The following is a 15,352-nucleotide window of genomic DNA, read 5'->3' as shown; positions in this document are numbered from 1 at the left end:
CAAAGTAACAAAAAAAATACATACTATTTATACCTTTTCTTTAGCTTTTATTTTATTTAATTTTAGTTATAGTTGCATGTTAGTTTTGGTATCTTTTTGTTAATTAATTATGCATCTCTCGTACTTTACCCTCTGTAGGGGTATCTTTTTTTCTATTGTTCCATTTTAGGGTTGCCTGGAAGAAATCGCTTGTTAGCGATAAGGCCGCCCGTTGCCTAATAACTTATGTAACCTACTTACTTTTTGTATTATGGCAATGAAGTATAAATAAATAAATAAAAATACAGGAGACCCTGGTAATCCAGGCCTATTATAATCCGGCACCCACTCATCTGACATGTCTATTATTATTGAATATTATTAAATATAAAAAATTATGTATTATTATTATTTCTTCTACTCCCACGGTGACAGGCCGGATTGGTTTGTCTAATCTATACGAATTCGGCTGAAAAGTACCTAATAAAGGCGCACTCCGAAATTTACTCATTCCACGTAGTGTTTTGCGAATCGTGGTTGATTCGCCTTCAGTGCTTTAATCGAATATTAACATATTGCAATGGCCGGTGAGTATATTTATTTATTGGCACACATATACGAAATTATAGAGACCACAACACAATTAAAATTAACCAAGTGACAGGTCAACTTAGACCATTTATCTGGTTAGTTAGGTCAAAATAAAGAGTAAATTAATTTCTTCTCCATAAAGAAACTAAGTAGGTTTACTTTCATTATTGGGTGGTTTAAAAAGTTTTACACATTACATAAAAGTAAAAACTGAAAAAATATGTTTCCGCATGCATTGCTTAATGCTAAGCTATTGTGTAATATTTTTGCGTATTTATATTATATATTATATATTATATATTTTATATTATATATTATATATTATATATTTTATATTATATATTATATATTATATATTATTATATAATATATAATATAAATACACAATCTATATTATATATTGTAACATATTTTAATTAGATTTTTAAATATCTACAAATTAATTCACAGTAGGTTCAGCGTTGATTTCTTCGTTAGACAGATACAGTGGTTTGATGCTAAGATAACACTAAAATTAAAATTAAAACGAATCGTGGTCCAACTTAACTTTTATAGCGTAAACCATCTTTGGTATCAATAAATTGAATTTTATTTTTAAACGTAATGACGTACTGAAACTTATGAAACTGCTAACTAGTTAAAAATCGGTAGATAACACGTTTAATAATGTTTTATATTTTATGATTCCACCCAATCTATCCCTCATCCTTGCAACGATTTTTACTCCTACCATCTTCTTCAAATAAAAAAAAACTTTAACAAATTATTAATGTTTTGAGAAGCCCGAGAAAAAGGAACTTCCCAGCCATCCTGATCATTAGGGTATTTGTCATATAGATATTATTATATGGCAAATATTCCTGAATATTGCTTTGGGTCAAATCTCAAAGAAATTTCTCATAATATAAAAAAAATAATTTCTTAAGACACACGAGGTCTAGATTTGTCAACTTTTTCCTAAAATGTAACGTTATGCATCGCTATAAAAATATATTTAATAAAAATGTAAAGTCAATTAACTAAGGACTGATATTCTTTGAAAGATGTTTTTTGAGATTCATTCGTTATTTCAAATGTGGTACAATTTTAACTTTAATAAGTAATTAGTGTTTAGTTTGCACGAACGATCGAACTATCTGTTTTATATATTATAGATGATTTAAGAATCGCAAGGCTGTTATGGAATTCCTTATCAATTGATATCAGACGAGCTGAGTCTTTAAATTTATTTAAAAAGCTTCTTTTTGATAAAATTTTCTTTTATTTATTTAAATTAATTACCTATTGTGACTCAGTTAACCTTTTGATTGGCTTTAAAATTTTTGTTTATACATATTTTTATTTATTAGTATGTTTGTTTTTTCTTTAGATTTAACTATATTTTATTTTAGTTATAGTTACGTGTTATTTTGAGTTTGTTTTTGGTATTATTTATGCACTTCTGGTACTTTACCCTCTGTAGGTGTTTCTTTTTTATTGTTCCATATTAGGGTTGCCTGGAAGAAATCGCTTGTTAGCGATAAGGCCACCCGTTGCCATATAACTTATGTAACCTGCCTTTTTTATATTTTTTATATATGTATGTTATATTTCTTTATTATTTATATATATTTATTCATTTACACTTTATTACCTTATACAAAATAAGGTAATAAAGTGTAAATAAATAAATAAATATTATTTTGTATTTGTGGCTGATATTAAAGTTTTATAAAAATTAATGTAAAAGTTAAATATAATTAAGAGATATTTTCGTTAAAGATGGTAAAAGTGGTGGTGAGGTTTTTAAGTTTTAATTTATTTTAAAATGATGATAATTACTGCTACGTAGTGTTTCAGAAATGATATTAACGAAATTTTTATAGCAAAAACTACATTTGTTACAGATCGTGGACCACCTAACCACATTACTAATGGTATTCAGGCAGCTGTGCTAGAATGGATTAGATCTTTGGACTTGGAACTGATAAGCTTATTACTGTCAAGGAGCTGGCCAATGTCAATATTAGATATTAGCGAACCTCGGTGGAGACCTACGGAAGTAACAGATACTGACAATGTTGTAAGGATAGGAGGCAAAGATTGCTTAGATGGGATAGAAGACCGCCAAATGAGATATTTTTAGATGGGTTTGTTCCAATTGTAACTAGAGAGAATCCTGATTGGGAGGAGACAGATTTGTATGGTTTTGCGAAAAATAATCATCCTTCCGTGTTTGTTTCAACAACAAAAACACAAAGAAACAAAAAAGTATGTCTGGACACCGAGAGCTGCACATCACGGTATAGTATATCAATACGAAATTTATGCTCCTGGAGGAGTCGATGTCAATGAGCCTTTTTTACATGAATCACCTTGGCCTAATCAAATGGAGGTTGCGTTTCCTGGAGGAATACAAAACATATATATAAGATCAGCAAGAGAGCTTCATAATGAAAGAATTGAAAGAATTTGGGTGAATCCTAATTTTTCAGGTCCTAATGAATTAGAACTCATTGCGTCTTCTTCAAGAACACCGAACGTTATATGGAGAAAAGACCATCCTGATGGTCGTCATAAAGATCTTGATGGCCGTTCTAAGAGATCAGCGAGCTCGGTTGATGATTTGATGCATGGTGGTGCAGGTGATGTAGTGGAAGATACATATGGTGATGAGATTAACTCAAAACCCTTTCTAGATGGTGAATATACCATTGGAAGTATAACCTTTTAGATTTGACTCAAAATATTAGATGAAAATAAAAAGGGTTATAAAATAAAGAGTAAACAAAATTCCAGTCTATTGCTGAGTTGGAATAGTAATGATACGTCCGGAGAAATAGTTCTTCGAGGATACATAGAGAGCGGTAGTAAGAACCAGTACTGGCGAATTGAACAGACCAACGGATATTGTAGATTTAGGAATCTTGAAAATCTAAGTATGGTAATAACAGCCCTGAATATATTAAATGATTACGGCGGAAAAGAACTTGCTGTGAAAACTGAAATATCTACTAGTGGTGAAAGAAACTCTCAGGAATGGAAACTTACACCTGTCTTTTCAGCCGATCCCAAATGGCCATTATTATATATTCAATCGCGATCTAACAGATAAAGTTGTTGACTTTTGTAATAAAGATGATTTGTTGGTTCATGGTCATACCTTTATGGATAATGACAATCAAAAGTGGAACTTTGCTTACTATACCGGGAAGCAAGCTTAAAAAATATCAAGCTATCAAAAACTAAATCTTTTATTGAGCTGGAATGCTTCGTCAAAAGAAATGGTTCTTCGAGCATATATAGAAAGTGGTAATAGGGACCAGTATTGGCGCATCAAACGGATCGATAATGAGTCCTATAGGTTCAGGAATCTGGAGAATTTAAGTTTGATTTTGATGTTAAATAAAGAAGCCAGACCATATGGTGGATTAAATCTAATAGTAGGTACATGATTCTAATGATGACAGTAGTTTCTCTTCGTATTGGAAAATCAAACCCATATTTTATCAATACATTCCAAACGGCGATTATCATATATTCAACCATAATTTCCCAGACATAGTTGTTGATTATACTAATCAAGAGGGAGCTTTGGTTCATGGGCATAACTATTTTGGAAATATTAATCAAGTATGGACATTTGTCTATGATGGGAATAAAAAAGCTTATAAAATAAGGAGCGGTGAAAGTTCAGATTTTTTCTTAACCTGGGATAGCAATGCAGCATCCCATGAAATGTTTCTTCGAGCATATACAGAGAGTGGGAGTACAAACCAATATTGGCGACTCAAACAGGTCAATAACGGATCATACAGACTTAAAAATCTAAATAACTTTGATAAGTATAAGCTTTAACGACGAATGATAGTCCCTATGGAGGCATGGAACTTATTGTGTCTAGTTCTGAGGAAAATGGAAACAAGTGGTATTTAAAAAGAAATGGGGAAGTAACTTTGCCTAATAGTAAGTTTAGAATTGGAACAAAATCAAATTATAAAAAAGTTATTGATTATAATCGAGAATATAATTTGATTATCACTGATAATTTAAATCTTGTTACTAGCGAATGGGAACTTAAATACGATTCAAATAAAAAAAGCATACAATATATATTCCTCAGATATCAATAACTTAGGATGGATATATCAAAATAAAAACTTTTTTGTTAAGCTTGGTAATATAGATGGCCCTGATCATGGAGATCGAAGATATTTTTGGATGATAGAATATAGCATGCAAAGTGGCTGCAATTTAATAAGAAATTTACACGAGCCTTCTCATGTAGTGAGTTGTTCCGACAGTAAATCAGTCATAACTGATACATCAACGTACTCCGATAATCAATTGTTCCATTTTATTCCAATTTAAGAATTTTCAAAATCAATACAATACCAACAAGTCTGGTATAATCTTGCTTTCATGAAAATAAAAAAAACTATTATAATATTAGTTATTAATAATCTTATATTGGTTACACTTATGCTTATATTGTATTAGATTTTTGTAATTATAGATATCTATAAATTAATCACTCTAAAACAATTTTTAATTACTAAGAATTTTCTGTTGTTTTTATATTAATTTATACTTTTGCCATACTGTGTTCTCTACTTCTAGTGTTAGTAAATTGATTTTTCTAATTAATTATGTTAGAGCAGTGTTGGCCTAGTGGTGACTCTCATTCCTGAGGATGTAGGTTCGATTCCCAGCTGTGCACCAATGGAAAGTCCATGTGCGCATTTATCATTCGCTCCAACGGTGAAGAAAAACGTCACGAGGAAACCGACTTGCCTTAGTACCAAAAGTCGACGGCATGTGTCAGCCAGAGTAGGTTGATCACCTACTTGCCTATTAGATTGACAAATGATCATGTTACAGATACAGAAATCTGAGGCCCAAACCTAAAAAGGTTGCAGCGCCACTGATTTCTTAACAGAATGATGTATAAGTTAATATTTGAATCATATAGAGTATATGATATAGATATAGATGTCAAACACAGTAGCGGGAGCATATATTTATGAGTATTACTCTTATTGTAAAATAATAGTCTAGCTTTAATTTAAAATTGATTAAAAATACAATGTAACAGTAATTTTAGTAGTCAATAAACTATATTTACTATTGTTTTTTTTATTAGTAATATTATCTAACCAATCAGTAGATTCTGAGTTCATCCATTATAAACACTCCACTATAAATAGATATGTTATCAAAAAAGCAAATTTTTAATTAATATGTCGTTAAGTGAATACGAATGATACACTTTTGTACTTTTGTACAAATATAATATATATATATATATATATATATATATATATATATATATATATATTATGTTAGAGCAGTGTTGGCCTAGTGGTGATATATATATATATATATATATATATATATAATATATAAAGACAATATTAAAACCGTCCTGCGAGTTCTGGGGATGCCGAGAACTATAGAAATGGAACCGTTGATAAGACAAAACAATTAAAAGCGTTTGCTTATTCATACACTATAACATGATCTGATTTTTTTCGAACTTCAACTACTTATTTTTAGTCATTGGCACCAAACGACACATTCTAAAGGATGACTAACGTAATTAAATTTCTTTGTTTCTAGTGCATTTTATTTTCATTACAAATCGTCATCGACAAAAATTTCGCAGTTGTACCGTGGCTCATAAGCATTTTCCGATGTAAACTTTATGATGATATTATTAAATTGACCAATATTGGATAACAACTTTTTTAACCTAAAGATATAATATTATAATTACGTTAAAATATGTTAATTGTGTTTTAATACCTACTTATATCTATTTGGATAAAACCGCATACAAAAATGCATACTCCTCTTTTTCATAGTCGGTATTTTAATTTCAATCTTCTTTCTCTTCTAGCTTGTCCTTATAGTATATAGACTTTTGATCTATAAGATGTATCAACATTTCCGGGATTCATGTGATTACATCTTTAACATTTTGCAACATTTTAGGGATTTCAATTAAAAAAATAAAATAAAGTCTTAAAAAAAAATATTATAATAAATATATACCATTCGGATCTAAACATTGGACATAATTTCAAAGTTACAAAAAAATTAACACCTGGATGTAATGCATCCGATGCTATTAGGTTTGCAATATGCGAACATAAATAATTTAATACTGCCCCAAAGTGCATATACATTAAGTCTAATTATAAAATTAATAGGGTATGTACATTGTAAATGTGCGTATGATATTCAAAAACATTTTTCACAAAACACAGGGATAGGTATGTGTGATGCTGGCATGTACAGGGTGGGCCATAAGGGTGTTGGCGGTTTCAATATTCAATTAAAAAAGAACTACGAGACATAACAAAAATATATTTGTATTTTTAAAAACTAGAAACACAGGAATTTTAAGACCTAAAAATAGTGTTGTCCTAATGACCTCCCTCGACTGCTTGGCACTCTAGGAACCGAAGTCGCAAATTTTGGAAAACTCGTTTAAAAGTTGTTTTCGGTATTTTGCTACTTTCCCGAATAATATTCGTCTTCAGCTGCTCCAAATTGGTCGGATTATTTTCGTAGACTACCGATTTGAGGTAGCCCCATAGAAAATAATCGCATGGAGAGAGATCGGGGCTACGTGGTGGCCATTCAATATCCCCCCTTTTCGAAATGAATTTTCCGGGAAACACATTTTTCAGCAGCTCTATGGATACCCTAGCCGTATGACATGTGGCCCCATCCTGTTGAAACCACATCCCCGAAGTGCCTTGAAGTTCTTGCAAAGCTGGCACCAAAAAGTATTTTAGCTTACAAAAGCTGGGCGACCACTAGGCGTAATTGGTACTGTTGAGCCGGTTGTTTCGAACATTCTGATCCATTTCCGTATCACATTGGCGCTTGGAACTTCACTTAAATCGCGTAAACCGTGTTCATGTCGATAGAAACGTGCAGAAATCACAGATTTATTGTTTTCGTAATACGCTCGGATACAAAATGCACGCTGCGCTCCCGTGTACGGCTCCATGGCGACTAAATTTCCAGGAAGCGGGGCAGCTAACAACATATCCCGCAGCTGCCCCGCGCCACGCGTTTCCGAGAAATTGAAGAATTAAATCGCCAACACCTTTATGGCCCACCCTGTATCATGTCTAAGATTAATGGTGGATACGCGCAAAACTAGGATTATTAATGCAAGTATTTCACGCAGACAATTTGTGCAAATTTTGTTTGTACATTTGGCAACCCAAGCTGACTAAAAAATTTCAAATAAAAGCACGCGCTTGCTTTAAATTACTCATTCCACTTCGTGGTCCGCCAACCGTTCAGTTTGTTGTACTTTATTCAGTGCTTTTATAAAATCATCAATTGCAATGTCTAGTAAGTATATTTATTTATTTGTACGAATAATAAGATACACAGTGCAAATTTAAATTGCATCGTGTTTTATAAATTTTGACCCTTGACTTCAAAACAAGGCATTGCATCTTGCGCTTGGACCTTCGTATTTCATAGTAAAAAATATATATTTCTGCCTTTTTTATATAATATTTGTTAATTAATCGTTTTTGGCTTTTATGTATTTTTTAATTGTGTAGATATTATTATTATACTTAAGTATAGCTATGGTAACACTGAAAACAAAATAAATAAATGATTTTGATCACTTGCCACAACATCAAGTCACATGTTATGCCCGGGCATCTTGGAAGTTGGGTTTAAAGAACCGAACAGTGTTTTTTACAAAAATAATTAAAAAGAATTAAAATTCAACGGTTCGAACGGTCAAAATTCAATATGTCTCGGGTCAAAACGGTTAAGTGCCAATAATATGATATGTATATTATAATTGATAATAAAAAATATAACAAATAGAATCAACTCTTACATTCTTTATGAAATCGGCTCCAGTTAAATAAGCTGTGTAAGGAGTTCCAAAGTTAAATTTATATTGTATTTTATTTAACAGCATGTTTATGACAAATAAACGGTAAAAGTTTCTAAAGGTATCTATTATGCATGTTACTTATCTATTACAAATGATTTAATGTGTAAAAAGTATAATAAATTAGTTAACTATAAATAATACTGTAGTTACAGGACCGACTTAACATTTTCCGATAATCCGATTTTGTCTGCATTATATTTTTAATGGATTTTGTTCGCTACCTATATGCATCATACGACTCAACCACAGAAACGAAAACATGCACTACGAACTGATAACGTCATACTTCTAAATAGTTTGTAATTTTATTCGACTTTTAAAATACCTAATGACCGTTATCCGCTTGAGTTTCCTTTAAATTTATCGATTTACAATGGGATAAGAGAAACGAAACATTCAGTTTACTTCATAACATTATTCAACGCCCAAAATATTTTCACAACGTGAACGTTTTATGAAAATTAAAATACATCTTTATGCTCATAATGATTAATATTGGCTGTATTGAAGTCATGAATCAATGTGAAAATATACAATAATATTTACAAAACACTTTTGGTAATAATGAATAGTTGATCATTCTAGATTTAAAAGTTACGGTTAAGCAAGTTTTGCAATTTTTAATTATTAATGCTCTGCTCGTACGGGTCGTTTTGTGATATTAAGTCTTTCTCAATAGGAACTAATTTCTGTTATTTAAATTAGCACTCGTATATATTTCATAACCTGTTTTATGAAATATACCTTTCTTGCATTTCACTTTAAAGAAAAGTTGGTAATATCAATATAAATAAATAATAAAAATTCAAAAAACCCAAACGAAAACTTACTCCATAATAAAACTATATTTGTTTCAGATCGAGGACCACCTAACCCCATTACTAATGGTGTTCAGGCAGCAGTGATAGAATGGATAAGAGCTTTGGACTTGGAAATTATTAGTCTTTTGGTGGCGAGGAGCTGGCCAATGTCAATATTAGAAATTAGCGAACCTCGATGGAGACCGACTGAAGTAGTAGATACTGATAATGTTGTACGATTGGATAGGAGGCAAAGATTGATTAGATGGGATGACAGACCGCCAAATGAAATATTTTTGGAAGGATTTGTACCCGTTGTGACAAGGGAGGACCCAGATTGGGAAGAGGCAGACTTGTATGGATATGTAAAAAAAAAAAGAGATTCCATCTTTGTTTCAACAACAAAAACTCGAATAAAATATTCAGGAAAATATAAAAAAAAAGAAGTTTGGAGATCCAGACAAGCAGACAGTGGAATAAAATATCAATACGAAATTTTTGCTCCTGGAGGAGTCGATGTGAATGAGTCTTTTTTACAAGAATCACCTTATCCTGACCAATTGGAGGTTACGTTTCCTGGAGGAATACAAAACATATATATCAGATCAGCAAGAGAGCTTCTTAATGGAAGAATTCAAAGAATTTGGATAAACCCTAATTTTTTTGATCCCAACGAATTGGAAAACATTACTTCTTCTTCAAGAACTCCTAATGTTATATGGAGAAGAAATCACCCTGACGGCGGTCATAAGGACCCTGATAAACGTTCGAAGAGATCAACAAGCTCTGTTGATGACTTGATGTATGGTGGTGCAGGTGATGTAGAAGAAGATACATTTGGTGATGAGGATAACCCAAAACCATTTCCAGATGGTGAATTTATGATTGAAAGTTTAAAGGATTATAACTCGTTTTTGGATTTGACACAAAATGAATCAGGAGGAATTATCGACAACCATTTATATAATGGCGGTGATAACCAAATATGGGTATTTAGTTATGATGAAAATAAACAGGCTTACAAAGTAATAAGTAAGCAAAATTCCAGTTTATTGTTAAGTTGGAATAGCAATGCTAGGCCTAAAGAAATTATTCTACGAGGATATACAGAGAGCAGTAGCTTCAACCAATACTGGCGATTTGAACAGACCGACGACTATTATAGACTTAGAAATCTTTTGAACTTGAATATGATTATAACCGCTCAAAATAAATCTAGTGCATTCGGCGGAAAAGAAGTTATTGTAAAAACTGAAATTTCTGCTTTTGATGAAAAAAACTCTCAGGCATGGAAAATTAATCCAATCTCTTTTCAGACGATACCAGATGGTGATTATAATGTATTTAATCTTGGGATGTCAGACAAAGTCGTAGACTTTAGTAACCGAAACGATTTCTTGATTTATGGTCAATCCTATATGGACAATGAAAATCAAAAATGGAAAATTACTTACGATAGTGGTAAGAGAGCTTATAAAATATGGAGTGCTCGAAGACCAAATCTTTTGTTGAGCTGGAATAGTAATGCTAAATCAAAAGAAATGCTTCTCCGAGCATATACAGAAAGCGGAAGCAAAAATCAATATTGGCGCATCGAACGGACTGGCGACGAATCCTATAGACTTAGGAATCTAGAAAACTTAAGTTTGATTTTAATGTTAACTGAAGTTCGGAATTCACATGGTGGATTAAATTTAATAGTTCAAAATGATTCGGATATTAATACTAATCTACATCCAAATTGGAATATTAAACCCATCTTTTATCAGTACATTCCAGACGGCGATTATCATATATTCAATGATAACTTCCCAAATGTAGTTGTTGACTTTACCAATCAGGAGGATTCTTTGATACATGGTCATAATTACTTGGGCAACAATAACCAAAAATGGGCTTTCGTCTATGATGACAATAAAAAAGCCTATAAAATAAAAAGCGGTGCCCGTTCAGATCTTTTGTTAAGCTGGAATAGTAATGCAGAGCCATCAGAACTGGTTCTTCGAGCATATACAGAGAGCGGGAGTACGAACCAATATTGGCGCCTAGATCAAGTCAGTGACGGATCATACAGACTCAGAAATTTTTACAGCTTTTACAGGTTAATAGCTTTGACTAATGAAGACAGTCCGTATGGAGGTTTAAAACTTATAGTATCAGATGCTACGGAAAACGGAAACACTTGGTATCTCAAAGAAATTGGGAAAGTAGCTGTACCAAATGGGAAGTTTAGAATTGCAACTAAACTGAACTACAAAAAAGTGATTGATTCGAATACAAATAACGATTTGATTATTTCTGAACATCTAAATCTTGTTACTAGCGAATGGAAACTTAAATACGATTCAAGTAGAAAAGCATACAATATATATTCTGCAGATATATATAGCTTAGGATGGATTTATCAAAATAAAAACTATTTTGTTAAGCTTGGTAATATAGATGGTCCTGACCATGGAGATTGGAGATATTTTTGGACGATAGAATATAGCATGCAAAGTGGCTGCTATTTAATAAGAAGTTTACATGAGCCTTCTCATGCGGTGGGTTATTCCGACAATAGTTCAGTCATAACAGATACATCGACATACTCCGATAATCAATTGTTTCATTTTATTCCAATTTAATATTTTTGTTGTGTTTTTACAATTATTTATATTTTACGTAGTGAGTTAGTAATTTTTTTTAATAATTATCAATCTTTCAATTATATAAATCATTACATTTCCTAACTGCGAATAAGCTTGCTTTAACGTACCTGTACAGTGTACGTATAGGTTCGTTTATATTTATGCATATTATTTTTATTATAACAGAATAATCTAGCTCGAATATTTAAAATTGTAGTGTTTTTGCGATTATTTATATTTTTCCATAGTGTACCCTTTACTTGTGCTGTATTGCGTAGTAAATTTATTTCTAAACAATTATGTATAAGCTAATATTTCAATTATATAAATCATTACACGTCCATGTACAGCAAATAACTTTGCTCTAACATATACTAATTTAATAAACATCCCGCTCAAACCTAGTTGTTTCCTACTCCTTACTCAAGACGGTTGCTCCAAATACAAAATTTGTTTTTTTTTAAAAGCCTAATTCAAGTTCAGTTATAACAGTACGTAGGGGAAGATCGTTACCCTTCGTACGCGGGGCACATTCATACAGTCAAAATAAAACTTGAACGAAACAAAGTACAGTCTTGTTTTTGTATGTGTGCATGAGTCGAGGTACGAACTATACATCAACGAAGTTTGGCGAAATTCGCACCGATGAGAGTGAAGCTTCAGGCATGGACGTGTTTTCGCGCTCGGTAAGTAATTTTTTGATCAATGTTTTTGCTCTTGTTACCGTAGATAAAATAAGTTTTCGTGTAGAGTATTCTATCAGTAACTAGCAAAATATACTTAAGATACGTCTCCAATACTTAATTTATGACGTTTTCCTTTTAATATTAAAATAAGTTATATTTTGTTGTTATTCAGTTAGTAGGGTACTTTCGGACAGCACTAGATGGGGCACATTTGAACGAATTGTACAACTAAATTTGTATGAAAATATTTTGTCGACACGAACTGTCATTTTCATACAAATTAAGTTTTCGACTTGCTACATACAAATAATAATAAGGCATCTTGACTAAACCCTCTGGTAGGTAGGAAAGATTGTATTAGTGTGCTAATTGCTAATATTTGCATTAACTTTGTCCTGTGTTGCTATCATTGCTATCGTCGATGTAAATATATATTAATACCTATTTTTATTATCTTTATTAAGGTTGATTTTGATGCCTGTGAACCAGATGCTTTGAATAATTTACCAATCCATCAAATAATCCTTCGAAGTCAGTTTTGACACCAGAAGCGTTTCGACCCTATCCGCATGTTGTAAGAAGTAATAAAACAAAAAAAATGACGACGACGGCCAGGAAAACCACGAATTTATACTGCCACACCCGAAAATAAGAAGTGCTAATCCGCACCAAAGATTAAAAAATGTGATTCTAAATTTAAGATACCTAACTAATTAATGCTAAAAGCTATGTAATTTTTGTTCACTATAAGAAAAGTATTTTATTTTTGTTTAATAGAAGTTAAATCTTTATTTTTGTGTTTAATTTCATTGCTAATAAATGAATTTTGATTTATATGTGTCGTTTTAATCGCACTTACGGAACTACCCCACAGCGTACGAAGGTACCCCCAACACTGTACGAAGGTGCCCCGTGAATGGGACAGATTCGTACGTTTCCCAGATTTAGTTAAAATCATAATTATGGTTGAACCATCAGATGAAATCATTTGTCATTTTTTATATGAATCTCAGATAGTTAGACTATAAATTTAAGCTTGCAGATGATTGATTCATGGAAAAATAAAAATAAATAAAAAATAAAATGTGAAAACCGTCCCGACCTTCCCCTATATATTTATGCGTATTATTGAAGTTATACTTCTTTAGGTGCGTTATGAAAAATTGATGAGAGTGAAATTTTACGATGCGCGCGCACTGTTACACAAAATTAACAGAATGAAGTTGCCCACGGAAGATGCTACGGCATAATTTAAAAACAACATTCGAATAATAATAGAATTTATGTTACACTTAATGTAAGGGATTAATAATAAATATTTATTTATTTAAGTTTTCAAATGTAAACTGAACTTTATTGACTATAATGACTCCTTTTCCTGTCTTCGATTCCGATTCCAGTCTTTGATTATTTAATTGTAATTAATTATTTGCATCAAAAACTATTTTTAATAATGCCAAAGAAGTATAACTTCTTACGCGCGTACACGCACCCTTTTTTTTATTATAACAGAATAATCTAGCTCGAAGATTTAAATTTTTTTTAAAATACAATATAACACTAATTTATGTCAATAAACTATATTTACTATTCTTCTTAGTTTCTTTGATCAATAACATACCTAAGCCTTAAGTTAAAAAAAAAACTATTAAACTAACACTAACCTACATTCATTTACACATTGACAACATTACCAGGAAAAATTTTAATCTCTGGGTTTCGTTGTTAAGTAACAGCAAAACTTTCAAAAGGCCATGGTCACTCACTATCACTTAACATCAGATGAGCCTCCATCCCGTTTGAATCCTGTAACATAAAAAAAAGAAACTTAACTAAAATAAGAAAGATATTTATTAAAACTTACCAGCAGAAACCAGAAAACAACTGAAAAAGCTATAATACACACAAGAATCTCCTCTCAAGCAACTTATTCACAAGAATCGTCTGCTTGACGATTAAATCTTTCTTGAGGCAGAGTTAAGTTTAGACTATCGGAGAGGCGATCGTTAAATCGAGTATTAAAACTCTTCTTAGATTACAATCTTGACTAAAATTAAGAACTAAATCCACTATCAACGCTTAAAATGCTACTAGAATATTTTATTTATTTATTAACACTTCGTTGTATGTACACTGTACAGTAATATAATACAATTGAAATAATTAAAAAATCCTCTACGACGTATAACACAGTCTGTTTGATACAGGTTCTAACTTAGGTTTAGAATTTTCTTAACTACCTGACTATAAAGCCTTGCATTTATTTATGAGATACGAAGCATGAGGTGAGCCTTAGAAGTATGAGGGTCCCTCCAAAGTTATTACTCGCCAAAATAATCTTTACACTATTGATAATTAATGGTCACTGTGTCACTTGATCGTGTCAAGTCAGCTTATCTGTCGGAAATAGGCTATATGTGGGCACACCGTGTGCAGTTTGATATAACTTATAAAATAGGATAGCTTACATCTCAATTTATACCCGAAATATTATTTTATTGCAAATTATTTGGCAGTCACAATTCTAACAGATGTATGTTGAAAGTACCAACGTTTCACATAAGCTACAATTTAATGGCATAACCACCAAAAAAGCATGGTGGTATAACTGGTGTTCTCCTAACTTTTCCCTTGAATAGTTTACTACTATGTTATGTAACAAAAACCATAGCCACAGCAACGCTTGGCCGGGTCTGCTAGTTATATATATGACATATACGATATATAACTAGCAGACCTAGCGAT

At 31.7% G+C, this 15,352-nt stretch overlaps 1 protein-coding gene and 1 pseudogene across 2 annotated transcripts; both read left to right on the top strand.

The window, feature by feature from the left end:
- The first annotated feature begins 442 nt into the window (after positions 1-442).
- On the top strand, positions 443-5,278 carry LOC125050365 (annotated as a pseudogene).
- Positions 5,279-7,792: 2,514 nt separating this feature from the next.
- On the top strand, positions 7,793-13,441 carry LOC125050260 (pierisin-like). 2 transcript variants are annotated; one of them, XR_007117117.1, is made up of 3 exons: positions 7,793-7,923; positions 9,349-12,607; positions 13,072-13,441. XR_007117117.1 is itself a non-coding variant. In XM_047649988.1 (2 exons), exons 1-2 carry the CDS (start codon positions 7,917-7,919, stop codon positions 11,916-11,918), a joined length of 2,577 nt encoding a protein of 858 aa, XP_047505944.1. In that variant the 5' UTR covers positions 7,793-7,916; the 3' UTR covers positions 11,919-13,441. The 2 variants fall into 2 exon arrangements, 1 of the variants encoding a protein (XP_047505944.1); XM_047649988.1 differs by having other exon boundaries at positions 9,349-13,441.
- The last annotated feature ends 1,911 nt before the right edge of the window (positions 13,442-15,352 follow it).

This window comes from Pieris napi, chromosome 6 (assembly GCF_905475465.1).
Source record: "Pieris napi chromosome 6, ilPieNapi1.2, whole genome shotgun sequence".
NCBI classification, from domain to species: domain Eukaryota; kingdom Metazoa; phylum Arthropoda; class Insecta; order Lepidoptera; family Pieridae; genus Pieris; species Pieris napi.
The sequence above is the reverse complement of the archived record's forward strand: the minus strand, read 5'-3'. Positions and strand labels throughout refer to the sequence as shown.